The 18,354-nt window shown below is 36.2% G+C and overlaps 1 protein-coding gene across 1 annotated transcript in view; it reads right to left on the bottom strand.

Annotated features, from left to right (window-relative positions):
- Positions 1-18,354, bottom strand: part of ZNF451 (zinc finger protein 451) — a 91,588-nt gene that overhangs the window by 11,714 nt on the left and 61,520 nt on the right. The window contains exons 8-13 of the mRNA XM_003789663.3: positions 15,688-15,841; positions 14,821-14,968; positions 7,703-9,309; positions 5,467-5,610; positions 4,378-4,508; positions 3,316-3,502 (exon numbers count right to left, since the gene is read on the bottom strand). Of these exons, the coding sequence (XP_003789711.1) occupies positions 3,316-3,502; positions 4,378-4,508; positions 5,467-5,610; positions 7,703-9,309; positions 14,821-14,968; positions 15,688-15,841 (2,371 nt within the window). The remainder of the gene's footprint in view (positions 1-3,315; positions 3,503-4,377; positions 4,509-5,466; positions 5,611-7,702; positions 9,310-14,820; positions 14,969-15,687; positions 15,842-18,354) is intronic.

Below are 18,354 nucleotides of genomic sequence, written 5' to 3'. Positions count from 1 at the left end.
AAAAAAAAAAAAAAGCTTTCATCAGATTCTCAAAAATGTCCAGTGACATCAGCCCCAAAACCATACTGCTTTAGGAAACTGGTTGTTAAGTCTGAAGACAAAGACCACCATGCTAAGCTATGTGCAAGACGCTATCCTGGCATTGATGTAACAACCAAAATTTCCTAAAGGCCCAACAAGAATTATTAATATTATGTCACATTATTAGTGGACTTTGACTTTCCAAGTCCCATTATTTATTACATATCATTTCTTAACAGAAATAACTCTGAAACCAAAGAGTTATCCAAGAAAGTGATTATTTTTTAATCCCTTAAAGCATCAATTCTCAACCTGTGGGTCACAACCCAAAGGAACTGTATTAAAGGGCTGCGGCATTAGGAAGGTTGAGAACCACTGCCTTCAAGTTTACTATCACAAGTCCTCCAAGAACAAAAAACTTTGTCTTAAGTCAGCTAACTAAATCTGAACATACTAAAGTTTCACATAACTTTTTAAAATTTCAGAATTACAAAAGCATTACATCCTTAATGCATTAGATCCTTAAATACAAATAAGGAATAAAATCTCTCAGTTTAAAATGTCCATACTTCTTTAGACGCTTAATTACTTTATTACCTTAAATGTAGTGGCTAGGAGTCATATTTTATTTTTATGGTAGGAATAATAAAATACCTACTATTTATTGAGCACCTAAAGTATTCTGTATACTGTGATAGACACTTAGCCACATCACTAATTCTTACAACCTTATAGATATGGAAAATGAAGCTCAGAAAAAGTTAAGTAGCTTGCCTAAAATCACAGATAGGAAGCAGCAAAATTACCCTTTGAATCAAAACCTATTCCCTTTATGTACTGCACAATCTCTGCATTCCACAAAAATTGAGAAGTACACACGTGCGTCCAAAGAACACAATGAGTTCAAGTGAGTACTGAATAGGAATGAACTACAAAAAAAAGAATACCTAGAGCATAAGAGGGATTCACAAGTATATAATCAGCAGATATTAATAACCTGTGTCTTAGCTCCAACCCTAGTACATCCATGCAGGCCTACTCACAAGCAGCTCCCATTCTCTAACAGTTTTTACAACCTACATTTTATATGTATAAAAGAAATTCCCCAAAGCAGCAGCATAAGAGAAGGAACTATGGGTAGACTAGAAAGGTAAAAATTTAAGTATTTTATAAGAAATTAAGTAGATGTTCTTGAGAATTGGGGAAGGGACTGCAAAAGAGAAAAAGAGATATTTTCTTTTTTAAAAGGAAGCCAGTTAGAAAAAGCAAATGAATGACAACAAAAATTACAGAATAGGAATATTCAGTACTAAGGCATGACATAAATATGCAAAAGAGTATATTTTCCTTTATAATCTTGCATCATTATTCTGTTTTAAAAAGCAGTTGGGCCAGTAGATCACTGATTCCTAAGAACTAATTCACTATAATTAGTGACTAGAGCAAAATTCTTTAGAATGGATTTTTAAACAAAATGTGGTTCCAAATACATTGAAAGAAAAAAATATCTGGAGGAAAGCAGTTAGAAAATGTAAAGACGGCTCGGCGCCTGTAGCTCAACCGGCTAAGGCGCCAGCCACGTACACCTAAGGTGGCGGGTTCGAATCCCCAGCCCGGACCCGCCAAACAACAATGACGGCTGCAACCAAAAAATAGCCAGGCGTTGTGGCGGGCGCCTGTGGTCCCAGCTACTTGGGAGGCGGAGGCAGGAGACTCGCTTGAGCCCAGGAGTTGGAGGTTGCTGTGAGCTGTAATGCCATGGCACTCTACCCAGGGGGACAGCTTGAGGCTCTGTCTCAAAAAAAAAAAAAAAAAAAAAAAGAAAATGTAAAGACACACATTAAAAATGTCAAAAAGTTGCTGTTACTTTTCATTGAGGTTGTTTATCAATATCTCCAACATCTTAATTATGGATTTAAGTTATTAAGATACTTAAAAACTATTCTTTTATTCTCTTCTTCCACCCACATTTCCTTCAGAAATTATAAAAAAAAAATTAAAAAAAAATTAGAACCTTCTTAAATACAGGAAAGTAAAACTGAATATCAGCACTGCTTTCATTGAATAATCTCACAAATGTGGAGAAGAGAGTACAAGTTCTAGCAATAAGACTGAGAGTGCCCACCCCGTCTCCAAGGACCTAAGAGGCCTATTATGGTTTGTCCCTACCTCTTTAATGTGCTTTTTCTTTTGTATTGCCATATTATCATCTATTACTTTCCAGTTTTAACCTGTAAGCATGGAAGGGGGCTCTTCGCCTGTGGCTCAAGTGGCTAAGGCGCCAGCCACATACACCTGAGCTGGCAGGTTCAAATCCAACCCCAGCCCACAAAACAATAATGGCTACAACCAAAAGTAGCTAGGCGACCCAAAAATAGTTGGGTGTTGTGGCAGGTGCCTGTAGTCCCTGCTACTTGGGAGGTGGAAGCAGAACTGCTTCAGCCCAAGAGTTGGAGGTTGCTGTGAGCTGTGATGTCAATGCACTCTACCCAGGGTGACAGCTTGAGGCTCTGTCTCAAAAAAAAAAAAAAAACTGGAAGGGGCTGGGTGCATGGCTTACTCTGTAATCCTAGCACTCTAGGAGGTTGAGGCAGGTGGATGGCTTGGGCTCAGCAGTTCAAGAGCAGCCTGAGCAAAAGTGAGACTCCTGTCTCTATTAAAATAGAAAAAAGTTATCCGGGCATTGTGGCGGGTGCCTGTAGTCCCAGCTACTTGGGAAGCTGAGGGATGAGGACTGCTTGAGGCCAAGAGTTTGAGGTTGCTATAAGCTATGATGAGGCTGTGGCAGTGAACCCCAGGGTGACAGAGTGAGACTCTGTCTCAAAAAATAAACAAATAAATAAAGAAATAAAAACTGGAAGGTAAATCCCAGCACTTTGGGGAGGCTGAGTTGGGAGGATTGCCTGAGGAGTTTGAGACCAGCCTGGGCAACATAGTAAAACCCCTGTCTCTACAAAAAAAGAAAAGAAAGTAAATCTGGAATTTAAGAAACAAAGTGAAAATTTCAATTCTGAGCTTTAAAATTGCTGTAATATATTTCAACCCATAAATATATACTTTATATACAAAATATAGATTTTTATCTACTAGATTAAAAAAAGGCTCCAGGAAATTATTATAAATTCATTCTTCTTCTAAAACACTGAAAAATGAAAGTGAGCTAAGGGAAAGCTAAAATAGAAGTATGAGAGCAGAGCAGGATGGTTTCGTGAGCAGGCAGCAGTTTATTGGTTTCCTCTCAGCAGTGAAGCCTCCTCCTCTTGGGCGGTTTGCACTGTGATTGTGGCTGCATACCTTTGGTGGTATCAGATATGCTATTTAACAAGGCACACATCATATCTCCCTCTAAGTGGTGAGGGTTTAGTATATGAGCTGGCCTCTGAGTCTTCTTAAATTGATTCTCTAGCTCCAGAAAACCTTGATCTCCCGAGAGGATGGTGAAAGGAATCTGCTTGGGTAGTTGTTCATCTAGACGGCCAGCCTAAGTTAAAACAAATAGCATAAATCAGCATGAGTTTCAAATCAAGTTATATCTATTTCACAATGAACACATCCCTGGAAAGGTAGATTAAGCTTGATCCCTAGTCCCTGTCAAAAATCTCCTTCATAAATAAAACGTGCTACATTTAATCCGATATAAGATGCAATCAATTATATGATTAAGCTCTTTTTATGTGCCATGAAGGAAAAAAATAAAGCCAAAACAAAAGTTCAATAGAATACCCCCACATAAAGCCGGAATGCCAAATGGCTCTATGTTCAATGTAAAGGTAAATAAGAAATAAATCTGCCATGGACAAAAGGTAAGCAAGGTAATTTGCATGATTCAATTCTGGCACTGGACAGAGGGAAAAAAGAAATCTCTTAGGGTTTAAACCATAAACAGCAGTCAACAAGTTTACATAATAAATTCACATTATCAGTGTGAAGGCAGGAAATCATAAGCCCGAAGGCAAGAAATGTCATTGAATGTGGATCTCAAGTTGGTAGTTGCCCTAAGTAACTGGAAGAGGCAAAAGCAAATGCAAATTATATCTAGGCTAACAGGGACTGTCAGGATACTTTTCGATTTCAATACATGTTAAAATGGGAAAGTGTCTTAGCATATATCAAATACAGTGTTATCGCTATTTGTAATTAGTAAATGACGCTGTTCGTAATTAGCAAAGCAGTAAATAAATACACTATGGGCTCCTGTCCTCACAGTAGTCACGAGCAGTATCTGGTGTTGAAGGTTTTATATAGAAATATACTACTAAAGAATGATTTATACATTGCCATTAAAATTCAAGTGAAAAAAAATATTCCAAGTGGGGCCTAGACTCACATGAGATTGTGAATAGAACAATGACTCACATGCATACATATGGCAAAATCAGCAGCATCTTTTCTTTTACTACAGCGAGGGTGAAGGAAGAAGCATCCAATCCTGTTCAGGTAATTATAGATCTTACAGTTGAGTGGAGGCTTCCAATTGGTGTTTCCCCCTATTAATTTTAGAAAAGACATTAAATGATACTTAAACAGAAAAAGAAAAAACTGAAAATTATATCAAGAGAGAACATATACCAGAAAAATTTTTTCTAGAGGGAAAGTCCTAGATTAGTATATCGGAGAACTTAGTCCTAGCCTATGCTCTACAATCATAGACCAACTTCCCTGAATCTGTCTACTCCTGTGAAAAGTCAGAGATATCAAGCAGAATCAAAAGTAATGTATGTGAAAATTCTTTGAATGGCATCAATTTATATGAATGCAAGCATTAGTGGTTTTTATAAATGGCATGGCTGTCGGTGGATAGAAATTAGGATAGTCAGCAAAGCAACACTTACGAAAACATTATAGCAGGTAACTTATCCCAGTCAGCATATTTGTACTATATCATTAGTCCCAATCTTCCACTTTACATGTAATTTCCTATCAAACATAAACTATATCAGATGCTCATTATATTAAACCTCTCTAAACCAAAGAAGCCCTCCTCCAAGTTTAGTAAACAGTTTGTAAAGAGATTTAGAAGAAGATGCACACGAATAAACTGAAGAGGCAATTACAGCATGCTGAAAATAATACTTCTATAGCTAAGAGGCCAAAATTCAAAAGCTAACTCTGCTATTTATTCACTTTAAAATTCTGAAAAAAAATCAACTAGTCTTTGTATTTTGAAAGGGAGAAAACGATAAGAATCAGTAATGATCTTAGTACCAAACAATAAGCCTGACGCACTATAGATAAAGGCTTTTTCAGTCTACATCAAAAGATCCACAAACTGGGTCACAAAACAGAGCTAACATCTATCATAGAGAGTTGTAAAGAAAAAACTAACTATACTGTAAAATAACAGCATTCCAATTATGTTCCTATGTTCTGTTCAGGAAGCCTTTTAAATCATATCCTAAAAACTGAAAGAGGGATTTTTGCAAATGTTTTTCTTATTATCTCTACCTTGAAAGCCCCAAATAAATGTTCCTTGGTTTAGATGCCCTGGTAGATGACCAAAAAAATTTGACCAATTATCGAAATCTACAAAGACTATATGAGTCATAGTTCGCAGGTAATCCAAATCCGGAAGTTCAACAGCTTCTTCCTCTAAGAAGAGAGAAACATTAACATGAATTCAGTAAAAATTTACAAAAATCATCTAATTTCTCAGGTCTAAAAGATATTAACATTGCAAGTTGTTTACATCTAAATATCTCTGTGAAATCCAAATCCATACATGATACAATGTACACTTCAATCACATAAAAAATATTCTAAATATTTTATAATTTGATTTCTACAGCCTTTCGCAACAATTGCCATTGACCCTAAGGCTTTTTTCTTTTTTTTCTTTTAGCGAGAGGGTCTTGCTCTGTCACCCAGGTTAGAGTGCAGTGGTTGATTATAATCATAGCACACAGTTAACTACATACCCCTGGGCCTCAAGCAATCCTTCTAACCAAGCCTCCTGAGTAGCTGGGTCTATGGACATGTGCCACCATGCCCAGATAGTATTTTAAAATTTTTTGTAGAGATGGGGTTTCACTATGTTGCCCAGCTCAAACCCCTGGCCTTACGCATTGTTCCTGGTTTGACCTCCCGAAGTGTAGGGGTTACAGGTGTGAACCACCATGACTGGTCCTACAGCATTTCAAAAGTCACTTATGAAAAGAATTAAGAAACTTAATGTACTGGAAGAACTAGAAACCAAGTTTTAAGACAAAATAACCAAGAATTTGCACCATCCATACAAAATTTCAAGGTTACCCATTAAAAACCTTCTTGACACCAGAATTTGGTTCTTTTCCTAATCTGGACTGATTTATTAGTAGTCCTCGGGTTCTATGATTAAACACTCTAGGGAGCATAAAAAAATAACCTATAGCTCTGCTGCTACAAAGGGTAGCTGGAAATAGATGACAGTGGCACACTGGCACCTCTCATCATAAATCTGTCGTTCATCTTCCCCCATTCTCCAAATCTCGTTCACCCCCCCTTTACTTTGTTTTATATTTTTCCACTTTGACAAGACCTTAACGTTTCTAATAGCAGCAATGCAAATATTAATGTTATATTAAGATGAACAGCGTCTACTCTGCCTAATAGTGATTTCCTTAAATATTCCATCCGTCCCATTTCCAAGCCACCTTACATTATTTCTCTAAGTATTCAGTAATTCTAGATTGAGATACTACAGTCATCTTCCATCAAACATAAACCTAACAGAGATTCCCAAAAAGTAATCAGAAAAACAAAAGAAAAACAAAAAAATAAAATAATGTGACAGTGATTTCACTGCTTGGAGTAGACTTGACTAGGTAACACATAATTCAATCCTTTCTCACTGAAAACACACCATAACCAAAGGTGATGTTGAGATCTACATGTTAATAAAGCAAGCCTGTAAAACAACAATGTTTCATTGAAATATTTTACTAGCTAAAATTTTCACGTATTTTCACTGTCTCCCCACTACACTGTACACCTAAGAGCTGATATTTAAAAGGATATAGACTTAAAATTATATCCTAAAAAATTATACTTCCAAACAAAATTAAAACAGAACATTCTTAGACTTCTTTAATTCTATCACATGGAAGAAGGAAAGTCCAGAATAAATACAAAAAAGGAAATTCATACCTCAATTTCCCTCCTTTCCTGCTACCACTTTTAACTATACTTCTAATTGTTATTTTAACTCTATGTTAAAGGTTTGCTTCTAAGAAAATCGTAACAAAAATATTTAATTCTGAAATGACCTTTAATTCTTTATACTAAATAATAAGGCCAAATAGAAATAAAACAAATCATTTGATTTATGTTTCTAGTGAACCCAAATACATGAAAAAAATCTAAATGATAATAACATCCAGGGTAACTTTCAAATCTAACTTTTGGCAAGACTATCCATTTCCTTTATTTTCAAAATCCCCTTATCTTTTATAAAAGAAAAAATTAATATTCTAAATACATATTATTTAAAGCCAAACACATATCTTTTGTCCCCTTAAGTTTAGAAAGTGTATAGATCAAATAAAAAAAATACAAATCCCTAAAAAATATATGCCGTAGTAATTAGCTAACACATCGTGTTTCTTGTTTCAAAATTGAATCATTAACTTTCACCAAAATGGTGGGTACACTGTATCTAAGTTTTTAAATTAGCATGTGAAATCTGCACATAGGTGCAAAACCATACCTATATTCTGACAGCTTATGTCATTCTCAGCTCCTTTCTCCATGTCTGAGTTCTTTGGATAGCTGACTGACTGTTTCAGTCTTCTCTCTGCATGGGAGGCCGTGGCAGTAAACTTGTATGGGCTTGCTTTTTCAGATCCAAAAGGAGCCACGCTGGGCTTCTGTAGGAAGCAGTGTTTTCTATGGAAGTGCTGCTGTGCACTCTCAGGGTCGTGAAACGCTTTGGTGCAGGTGCCACACTTGATCACATACCACTGCTCCTCCTCACCACTCTTTTCTTCTTTGTGCACCTGATGGACGTGGGTGTTCATGTCGGCCACATTCTGCGCTGTCACTGAACACAAACTGCAGCGAAACCACAGTTTACCTTTCTCCAGCATGATTTGGAGACATCTACTATAATCTTCCTTTCGGTTGACTTTACAGATGTAACTCTCACGGCAACCACAAGTTAACTGGTTACTGGTCTCTATTACTGGAAAATCAGCCTCAGTTTTAATTGAAGTTTCAGTTTTTTCTGACACAAACACATAATCTATGCTGTGGTGCTCCTTATAATGACTCAAAAATGCTTCTTCTGTATTAAAGATAAGATCACAAAGCCCACAAAAGTATTTAATCTTTATCTCATTGTCATGCTCATCTTGGCAATGTCGGTGCACTGTTTCTATCTTATGAAAAGTTTTTCTGCAATGGGCACAGCTATATCTATGAAACCTGTGACTGGCCAAAGACTTGCAGTGCTGCTTTACACACTCTTGGGAATCAAACATATCTTCACAGATTCGGCACTGCCATTTGCCCCTTGGCTGACTGTTTGCCGGGGAATGATCAATAATAGTAATAGGTGAAGCAGGCTTATTAGCAGTCAAATTACTCATCAGAGTCATAGACGATGATGGCAAAGTTTCACCTTCTACCTCATCCATCTCATAAAAATATCTGTGTCCATTATGAAATTCAGTCACATGAGCCATGATAGTATCTTTCCTCGTTAACTCCTTTTTGCATGTCCGACACCAGAAATGAAAGTTATTTAAATGTGCCCCTCCATGAATCCGACTCATGTGTAAACGAATGACCCCTGAATCCTCACACACCTTTCCACAGACCACACACTTGTAACACATTGTGTTTGCTGAGAAAACATGCTTTTCTACAGCATCTTCACTTGGGAATCGTTGATTGCATTCACAAAACCAGATTTTAACTACTGGCTTTTCTTTTTGGACAGAAACTACACCTTCATGGCTTTTATCTTCTAAATTCATCTTCTTTTTTGGAATGGCACTGCAATCCAGTGAGCTAGATTCTTTACTACACATAGTTCTTTTAAGGGAAGAAAATTTTGACTGATCTAACAATAAATGCAAATCAGAAGGATGTTTGTTCCCTTCGGTGATGTGGCAATAAAGTAAGACTGATTCTTCCACTGACTTAATCACTCGGATTTTGTGTCCTGAATTCTGCTTGTGATTTTCGGTGCTAGTTTCATCCACAAAGACTTGGTTGCAATTAGGACAATAACCTCTTAATATGAATTTCTCTGCAACCTGGGTAATGCTCTTCTCAGCTACAGCTACAGGACCAGCATTCCGACAACGAACTCTGAATTGGATAAAAACATAGACTCTTTCATAAATATTTTCAAAATATATCATCCCTGCATTTTATTGCAGGAATTATAAAAATAACCAATATATAAATAAGCACTAAGCAATACTTTTCAATAAATAAATATGTAGATGATAAAGGATATCTATTGTTTCAAAATATCTGAATAATATCTACATTTGATCTATTTATAAACAAAATATACACACACAAAAAAACAAAACCAGATTCAAAAGATTTTTTTTAATTCAGGCAAATTTTACAAAATTTACATAATTTTAAAAAATTTTATAAAATCTGTATCAAACACACTGCTTTGAGGACTTTATCAGGCAAGCAAATTATTAGATTATCAATGGTAATTATATGAAGGGACACGCTGTAAGATTTTAGACAACCTGATACCTACTCTTTAAGAATTGATTAATGTTTTTATCAGGAAAATGCTATGCCCACTCTCTTTTGCACTAAAGAACTAGGCTCAATAAAACTGCATGCTATTCCACAAATTAACTCAGAACTCAAGACTAAATCAACTTCCTTAAGGAAAACAAAAAAATGAAACAAATGTGCTTTAACTGTCTTGTCTTAACTACTAAACTCCAAAGAGAAAATATGTGTTACATTGAGCATATATGTGTGTGTGTATATTTTTTTTTTTTTTGAGACAGAGTCTCACTATGTCACCCTTTATAGAGTGCCATAGCGTCACAGCTCACAGCAACCTTAAACTCTTGGGCTTAAGCGATTCTCTTGCTTCAGCCTCCCAAGTAGCTGGGACTATAGGCACCCACCAAAATGCCCGGCTATTTTTGTTGTTGTTGCAGTTGTCGTTGTTTAGGTGGCCCAGGCTGGGCTCCAACCTGCCAGCCTCAGTGTATGTGGCTGGAGGTAACCATAAGAGTGGAAAATTATTTATAATAATAGAATTAAATTAGAAATGAGAATAATAATATGAATCCTTAAATGTTTAGAAATTAAATCCCTAATTATAAAATTTCTGAATCTTTAGAAGTTAATACATTTCTAATAAACCTAAAAATCCAGTTTTTATAGCACATTTTAAAAATGGCTTTATTGAGATATAATTCACATACCACCTAATTCATTCACTTAGGGTGTATAATTTCAGTGGTTTTTCATATATTCATAGATATGTACAACCATAGCTATAGTCAATTTTAGAATACTGCATCACATCAAAAAGAAACCCCATACCCTTCAGCTATCACCTTCCATTTCCCTATGCTCCCTAACCCCAGGCAACCACTGAGCCCTAAACAACTACATCCTGTCTCTATAGAGTTCCCTATTCTGGGAATTTCGTATGAATAAAATCATATAATAAATGGACATCCTATGCTGCCTGATTTCACCTAACATGTTTTCAAGTTCTTTAGGTTTGTATCATGTATCAATATTTCATTCCTTTCCATAGCCAAATAACATTCCATTGTATGGAAATAACACATTTTTGAAATCCATTTGTCAGCTGATGGACATTTGGGTTGTTCCCACTTGTCGACTATTATGAATAATGCTGCTATAAACAAACCTACAAGTTTTTGTGTGGACTTATGTTTTACTTTCTCTTAACTGTATTTCTGGGTCATGTGGTAACTATATGTTGAATTGTTTGAGAAATGAAAAAACAAATTTTTTTTTTTTTTTTTTTGAGACAGTCTCAAGCTGTTGCCCTGGGTATAGTGCACGGCATCACAGCTCACAGCAACCTCCAAGTCTTGGGCTCAAGTGATCCTCTTGCCTCGCCTTTTTTCTATTTTTTAGTAGAGACGGAGTCTTGCTTTTGCTCAGGCTGGTCTCAAACTCATGAGTTCAAGCAATCCACCTGCCTCGGCCTCCCAGAGTGCTAGGATTACAGGTGTAAGCCACTGTACCCGGCCAAAATATTTTTAATATGATGAAAATGAAAATAAAACTTATCAAAATCTGTGGGATGCAGGTAAAGCAGTGCTTAGAGAGAAATTATATTTTTAAAATGTTTATACTGAAAACAAAGATCCAAAGTTAATCTAAGCTTCTACCTTAAGAAGATAGAAAAAGATAAGCAAATTCAAAGTATAAAGAGTAGAAATTAATGAAAAAGAAAATGGGCAGATAAAACAGAACCATCAGTGAAACCAAACACTGTTTAAAAGTCAATAAAAATCTGAGATAGATTATAGAAATAAACATAAAAAACCAAAATGAAATAGCATATTATTGAAGCAAGAACATGAAAGATTTCTCAGGACACAGAAAGCATAATCATGAAAAAAGAAAATAATAAATTACACTTAATGAGATGAAAAGCTCTGGCTCATAAAGACATAATTAACAATATCAATATGCAAGGTCAGAGATTGGGAAAATACACTCATAAATATTGGTATATTCTAGAAATTCCTATATTCTAGATACAAATCTGACAGAAAAATTTTATCTAAAATATATGAGGAATAAGCTCAATTCATTATTATAAAGGCAAACAATCCAATTTTTTAAATAAGCAAAGGCCATGAACAGACATTTCACAAAGATAAAGAAATGGCCCATAAGCTATGAAACAGTGCTCAACATCATTGCTCATCAAGAAAATGCATATAAAATCCACAATGAGACACTCATGAGAATAGCAAAAATGAAAAAGATTGGCGACATCAAAGGTAACCAAAGACCAAGTATACCTAGAACTCCCACATCCTTCTAGTAAGACTGTAAACTGGTACCATGTACAACACCTTGGAAAGTGTTTAATAGTTTCTTAGGAAGTTAAATATATACCTACTTTTGAATTAGCAATTCCACTCTTAGATGTTCATTCAAGAGAAATGAAAACATGTCCACAAAAGGACTTGTATAAATTCTTTGTAACAACTTTATTCACAATTGCTATAAATTGTGAACAATCCCAATGTCCAACAGTATGAGAACTGATAAACAAATTGTACTACATTCATACAAAAGATTACTACTTACCAATAAAAAGAAATAAGGTACTAAATAATATAGATAAATCTCACAGGTATCATGACAAACACAGAATTCCATTTACATGGAAGTTCTAGAGGAGAAAAAGTAATGTAAGGTGTAGAAAATACCATAAGAGAGACTGCCTGTCTTTGTGCATGAGGGGGTGGGAATGAGCAGGAAGGGACAGACATAATAGAGCAAAGAATGTTAGGATGAGAGTGTAGGTTGAATAGATGCATCCATTTGTCAAAATTGTAAAAGTTAAAATCTGTACGCTTCAATGAATTTAAATTCTATCTCAAAAACAAAAGACTTTAAAAAATAAAGAGAGTAGGCTAGGCGCCTGTGGCTCAAGTGGCTATGGTGCCAGCCACATACACCTAAGGTGGCGGGTTCAAATCCAGCCCCGGCCACCAAACAACAAACTGGGCGTTGTGGCGGGCACCTGTGGTCCCAGCTACTTGGGAGGCAGAGGCAGGAGACTCACTTGAGCCCAGGAGTTGGAGGTTGCTGTGAGCTGTGATGCCATGGCACTCTACCCAGGGGGACAGCTTGAGGTTCTGTCTCAAAAAATAAAAAAAAAAAAAATAAAGAGAGTAGAGAATATATTAGAAGTATAAATAAAACAAGAATGGTAGTGTTGATAATTACTAAAGCTGGGTGATGGGTAATGGTGTTCATTATACTATTCTGTTTACTTGTTTACATTGAGCATATATGTGTGTGTGTTTTTTTTTTTTTTCTTGAGACAGAGTCTCACTATGTTGCCCTTGGTAGAGTGCAATGGCATCACAGCTCACAGCAACCTCAAACTCTTGGGCTCAAGCAATTCTCTTGCCTCAGTCTCCCAAGTAGCTGGGACCAGAAGTGCCCACCACAACACCTGGCTATTTTTGTTGTAGTTGTCACTGTTGTTTGGCAGGCTTGGGCTGGGTTCTAACCCGCCAGCTCCAGTGTAGCTCCTAGCCGCGTGAGCTACAGGCGCCGAGCCTATTCTGTTTACTTGTATAGCTGAAATTTTTCATAATAAACAATAAAAATAAAAGGCAGACCAGAATTTGAATTCATGAAATGTAAGTCAGCACCAGGACTATTAACCATTATTTTATACTGCCTCAGTTTTATTGAGAATACATTTTACTTGAAGATTTGTGAAAATAATTATTTCACAAATGAAATTCTGTCACTTCTAGAAAAAAACAATTTTTTTTTTTTTTAAGAGACAGAGTTTCTTTTACCTTGTCACCCTCAGTAGAGTGCCATGGCATCACAGCTCATAGCAACCTCCAGCTCTTGCCTCAGCCTCCCAAGTAGCTGGGACTACAGGCACCCACCACAACGCCCAGCTACTTTTTGTTGCAGTTTGGCCAGGGCTGGGTTCAAACCTGCCACCCTTGATATACGGAGCTGGCGCCCTACTCACTGAGCGACAGACAGGTGCTGCCCGAAAAAACATTTTTAATGTATTTTAAAGAAAAAAAAAAGATCCCTAAGAAACACAGCATCTAAATGCAAACTACAGATTTGTTTGGATCATGATTTCAACAAAACAACGTTTAAAAACTTCATGAGATATTCAGAAATATGATAATTGAGTATTTGACTGAGTATTTGATACTAAGAAACTATTCATTTTTTAAGGTGTGATAATGGTAGGACAGTTACATTTTCTTTTAAAAAGAAGACTGCTGGCTTAGTGCCTATAGCATAGTAGTTACAGCGCCAGCCACGTACACCAAGGCTGGCAGGTTTGGACCAGCTAAAACAGCAATGACAACCACAACAAAAAATAGCCGGACTTTGTGGTGGGTGCCTGTAACTCCAGCTACTTGAGAGGCTGAGGAAACAGAATCACTTGAGCCCAAGAGTTTGAGGTTGCTATTGAGCTGTGACGCCACAGCATTCTAGCTAGGGTGACAAAGTGAGACTCTGTCTCAAAAAAAAAAAAAGAAGAGTCATTATTTATAGTATATGCTATGGAAATGACAGATGAAATAAAATGATGCCTAGGATTTATTTCAAAAATCACTTGTGAGAACAAGACCATAAATGAAACATGACTGCCATGTATTGATAACTACTGATGCTGGTTGGAAAGTACCGGGGGCTCATTTATACACTATTCTCCCTGCTTTCCTGTACTGCTTACAATAAAAGGACAAAGACAAAATCATACTGGAATTCTTCTTGATTACTTAACAAATCTGAACTTTCATGGAGATTTCATCTTTCACATGTATATGATATTTTTCATTCTGGCTGATTTAAAGCACTCACAATCACAAAACACACACACAAACACACGCAGTGTAGAACTGTTAGCTGGTTTTACATGACAGCAATATCAACATATCCACTTTTTCCACATCTGTAATTTTTCTCACTATGCTAAATTTGGTTAATTTCCAGGGAAATGTATATTCTCTTTTTCAAAGGTGAGAGCCATGGAATAGAAAAATATTTGCTGAATCCTCTCACTAGTAAATGGCTCAGTAGGATGGCTTCACAAAACAAGACCAGACATGTACAAACCTGAAATGGGCAGTGAGCTCCATGTGTGAACGCAGTGTCTGGTGGCAGGCAACACACTTAACTTGAAACGGAACATCCTTGCACAGAGAGATCAAAAGTTTCTTTGCAAAAGATGGAAATGATATTGGATGTGCTTTTCCCTCGTCATCTGAAAGACACAACAAACTATAATTTGCAAAGCTATCTGAGTACAGAGTGACCCAACCTTCCTCTCCTTTGCCTTTCTCAACATCAGTTGGAATAAGTAAAAGAAGAGAATCATTAATTTACTAAAAATCTAAGGGAAGCCATTTTTGGCCTTAAATACAAAGGATGCCTTATCATCAAATTAAAATTTGCTTCCTACATACAGAGAAAACACCCAACTTCCTAGATATCACGTATATAACAAAAACATTATTTGGAATAAATGTTTTCTTCAAAGCTTCACTTTACTCCTCCAACTTTAAACTTTATTCATAGGTACAAATAAATATTGACAATCTTTTAAAAAATAAGAATTGAGATAACAGTCTTTCACTTTTTTTTTTAAGAGACAGAGTCTCACTTTGTCACGCTCGGTAGAGTACTGTGACATCACAGCTCACGGGCTTAGGCGATTCTCTTGCCTCAGCCTCCTGAGTAGCTGGGACCACAGGTGCCTGCCACTACACCTGGCTATTTTTTGTTGCAATTTGGCCGGGGCTGCATTTAAACCCACCACCCTCGATATATGGGGCCAGCGCCCTACTCACTGAGCCACAGGGGCTGCCCAAACTACTATGAGGAAAAGTAACCAAGCAAATGGTCTGAGAAGTACCAATGGTAAATCAGCAAAGATTAAAGTAGTTTAATAATTTTCAGAAGAAGATAAGAGTATTAACATACCACCCAATTTAAAACTCTGATGGAAATGATTCTTTCCAGACATATGCTTCAAACACTCATCCTTGCTGCTAAAAAGAAGGAAGCAATTTGGACACGCAAAACACTGAATAATCTGAGGAAGAAGGTCATTGTTATGTCCATCATCTGTGGTTTCCTAAAATATAAGGCAAAGCTGTATTACAGATAACTAAAATTAGTACTCAACTTTCTAAAATCAACTCTCAAAATTTCCTGTTATTTATAATATATCAATCTGTAACATAAAAACTTTTCTTACCTAATATGAATTACAGAACTTTTATCATAAACAAAGTCCCATATGCAAAATTTTTTCCTCAAAACCAAATTATGGCTATCTTTCTGTAATAATAAATATACATTTCTATATATTTTTCATTTTTTACATACAGATTCATGTGTCATATTATACAAGTACATAAATGTAATCACACCACATATACGTTTTCTAATGTTTTGCTTTGTTACTATACTCTGCAACCAGGGTTATGCTTAATCACAAAAATACATGGAAAAGAATGCATAAGAAGAATGCTATTATTGGGTCGATGCTCATAGCACAGTGGTTACAGCACCAGCCACATGCACCAAACATGGCAGGTTCCAGCCGGGCCCAGGCCAGCTAAACAACAATGACAACTGCAACAAGAAAATAGCCAGGCATGTGGCAGGTGCCTGTAGTCCCAGCTACTTGGGAGGCTGAGGCAAGAGAATTGCTTAAGCCCAGGAGTTTGAGGTTGCTGTGAGCTGTGATGCCACAGCACTCTACTGAGGGCAACATAGTGAGACTATCTAAAAAAAAAAAAAGCCATTGTTTTATCAAGTATGATTTTATAGACTATTAGTTTGAAATAGTGAAAATCTCTAAAAATCTCTAAAATCTCTAATATAAAAATAGTGAAAATGTCTAAAAATCAAGTAGTATATCTCTAATTCTAAATCCCTAAAAAATCAACTGGTATAATGGTTGCAACTATGCCTTGTCTGAATCTATTTGATTTAGTCAGTCATTCGTTTCTAGGTGTATTTTTAGTTTAAGGTGTGTTATGTCTTACTAAAAACAATGATGTAAACATTCTTGAATATATATCCTTACTTATAAGGGCTTATTCCCCTCTTTATCAACCCTATCACAGGGTTAAAGGTACACATATGTGAAAATTTAAAGATACTGAATGTATGACTGCTTTTCAAAAAGGCTCTACCAATTCACATGTCCTGTAGCACTGAATGAGCCTGGCAAGAATAGATTTTTCTGAATTTTTTCCATTTCTGCCAGTCTGACAGATGTGATAGTCATTGTTGCTTTAAGGTCATTTCCTGTCTGTGAGTTTGAGCACTTATTCACACATTTGTTGACAATTCAGATGTGCTCTTCTGTGAATTTCTTATTCATATCTTTTAGCTTTTTCAATTGTTTTGCTTTCTCCCTTTCTGTTCATTTTGTATCAGTCCTTTGGTATCAAAATTAATTATCCGTCTCATCCCCCATTTTGCAAATATTTTTCCAAACACCTATTAATTTAGTTTATGGTCACTTTTAAAATTTTGATATACTCCAATAGGCATGCCTTTTCAAGCAGCTAGATTTTCAAATCTGGTTGAGAGCCACTTCTAGACTATGGAAATTTTTTTTTTAAAGTATGAAAGACTGTCTTTCAGGGAACATTTCTATAGTTCATTACTCGGAAAGTTTCTCTGAATATGTAGAGCACCCATATACTGAAAGAATTCCCATTCAACAAACGGTGCTGGGAGAATTGGACAACTACATGTAAAAAACTGAAACTGGACCCACAACTTTCACCACTTAACAAAAATTGACTTAAGATAGATAAAAGATTTAAATCTAAAGAATGAAACAATAAAAACTCTGGAAGAAAGTGTGGGAAAAACTCTTAAGGATGTTGGCCTAGGGAAAGATTTTATGAAGAAGAGTTCCATGGTTACTGCAGGAACAAGAAAAATAAACAAATAGGACTTAATTAAACTGAAAAGCTCTGCACAGCTAAGGACACAACAATCAAAGCAAACAGACAATCTTCAAAATGGAAGAAGGTTATTTGCGTGTTATGAATATGATAACTAGGATATATGGAGAGCTCAAATTAATCAACAAATACAAAAGCAAACAATCCCATCTACTACTAGGCAAGACACATGAACAGAACCTTTTCTGAGGAAGACAGACAAATGGCTAGCAAACATATGAAAAAATGCTCATCCCTAATTATCAGACAAATGCAAATCAAAACCACCCTGAGATATCAATTAACCCTAGTAAGATTACCCCACATCATAAATCCCTAAATTGCAAATGCTGGTGTTGATGTGGAAAGAGGGAACACTTTATTCTTCTTAGCAAAGTATCACAAGAATGGAAGAAAAGTATCCAATGTGCTCAAGCCCTACTATTAAAAGTAATTTATAGCTTTCATATGAAAGCTATAGCCCAATTATAGCCCAAGAATATGGGGAAGGGAGAGAGGGAGGGGAGGGAGGAGGATGGTGGAGGGACGGTGATTGGTGGGACTACACCTATGGTCCATCTTACAAGGGTACATGTGAATCTTTCTAAATGTAGAATATAAATGTCTTAACACAGTAACTAAGAAAATGACATGAAGGCTATGTTAACTAGTTTGGTGA

This window comes from Otolemur garnettii, unplaced genomic scaffold (genome assembly GCF_000181295.1).
Source record: "Otolemur garnettii isolate 467f Iridium unplaced genomic scaffold, OtoGar3 scaffold00035, whole genome shotgun sequence".
NCBI lineage: Eukaryota > Metazoa > Chordata > Mammalia > Primates > Galagidae > Otolemur > Otolemur garnettii.
This window is presented reverse-complemented; position numbering and strand designations above follow the sequence as displayed.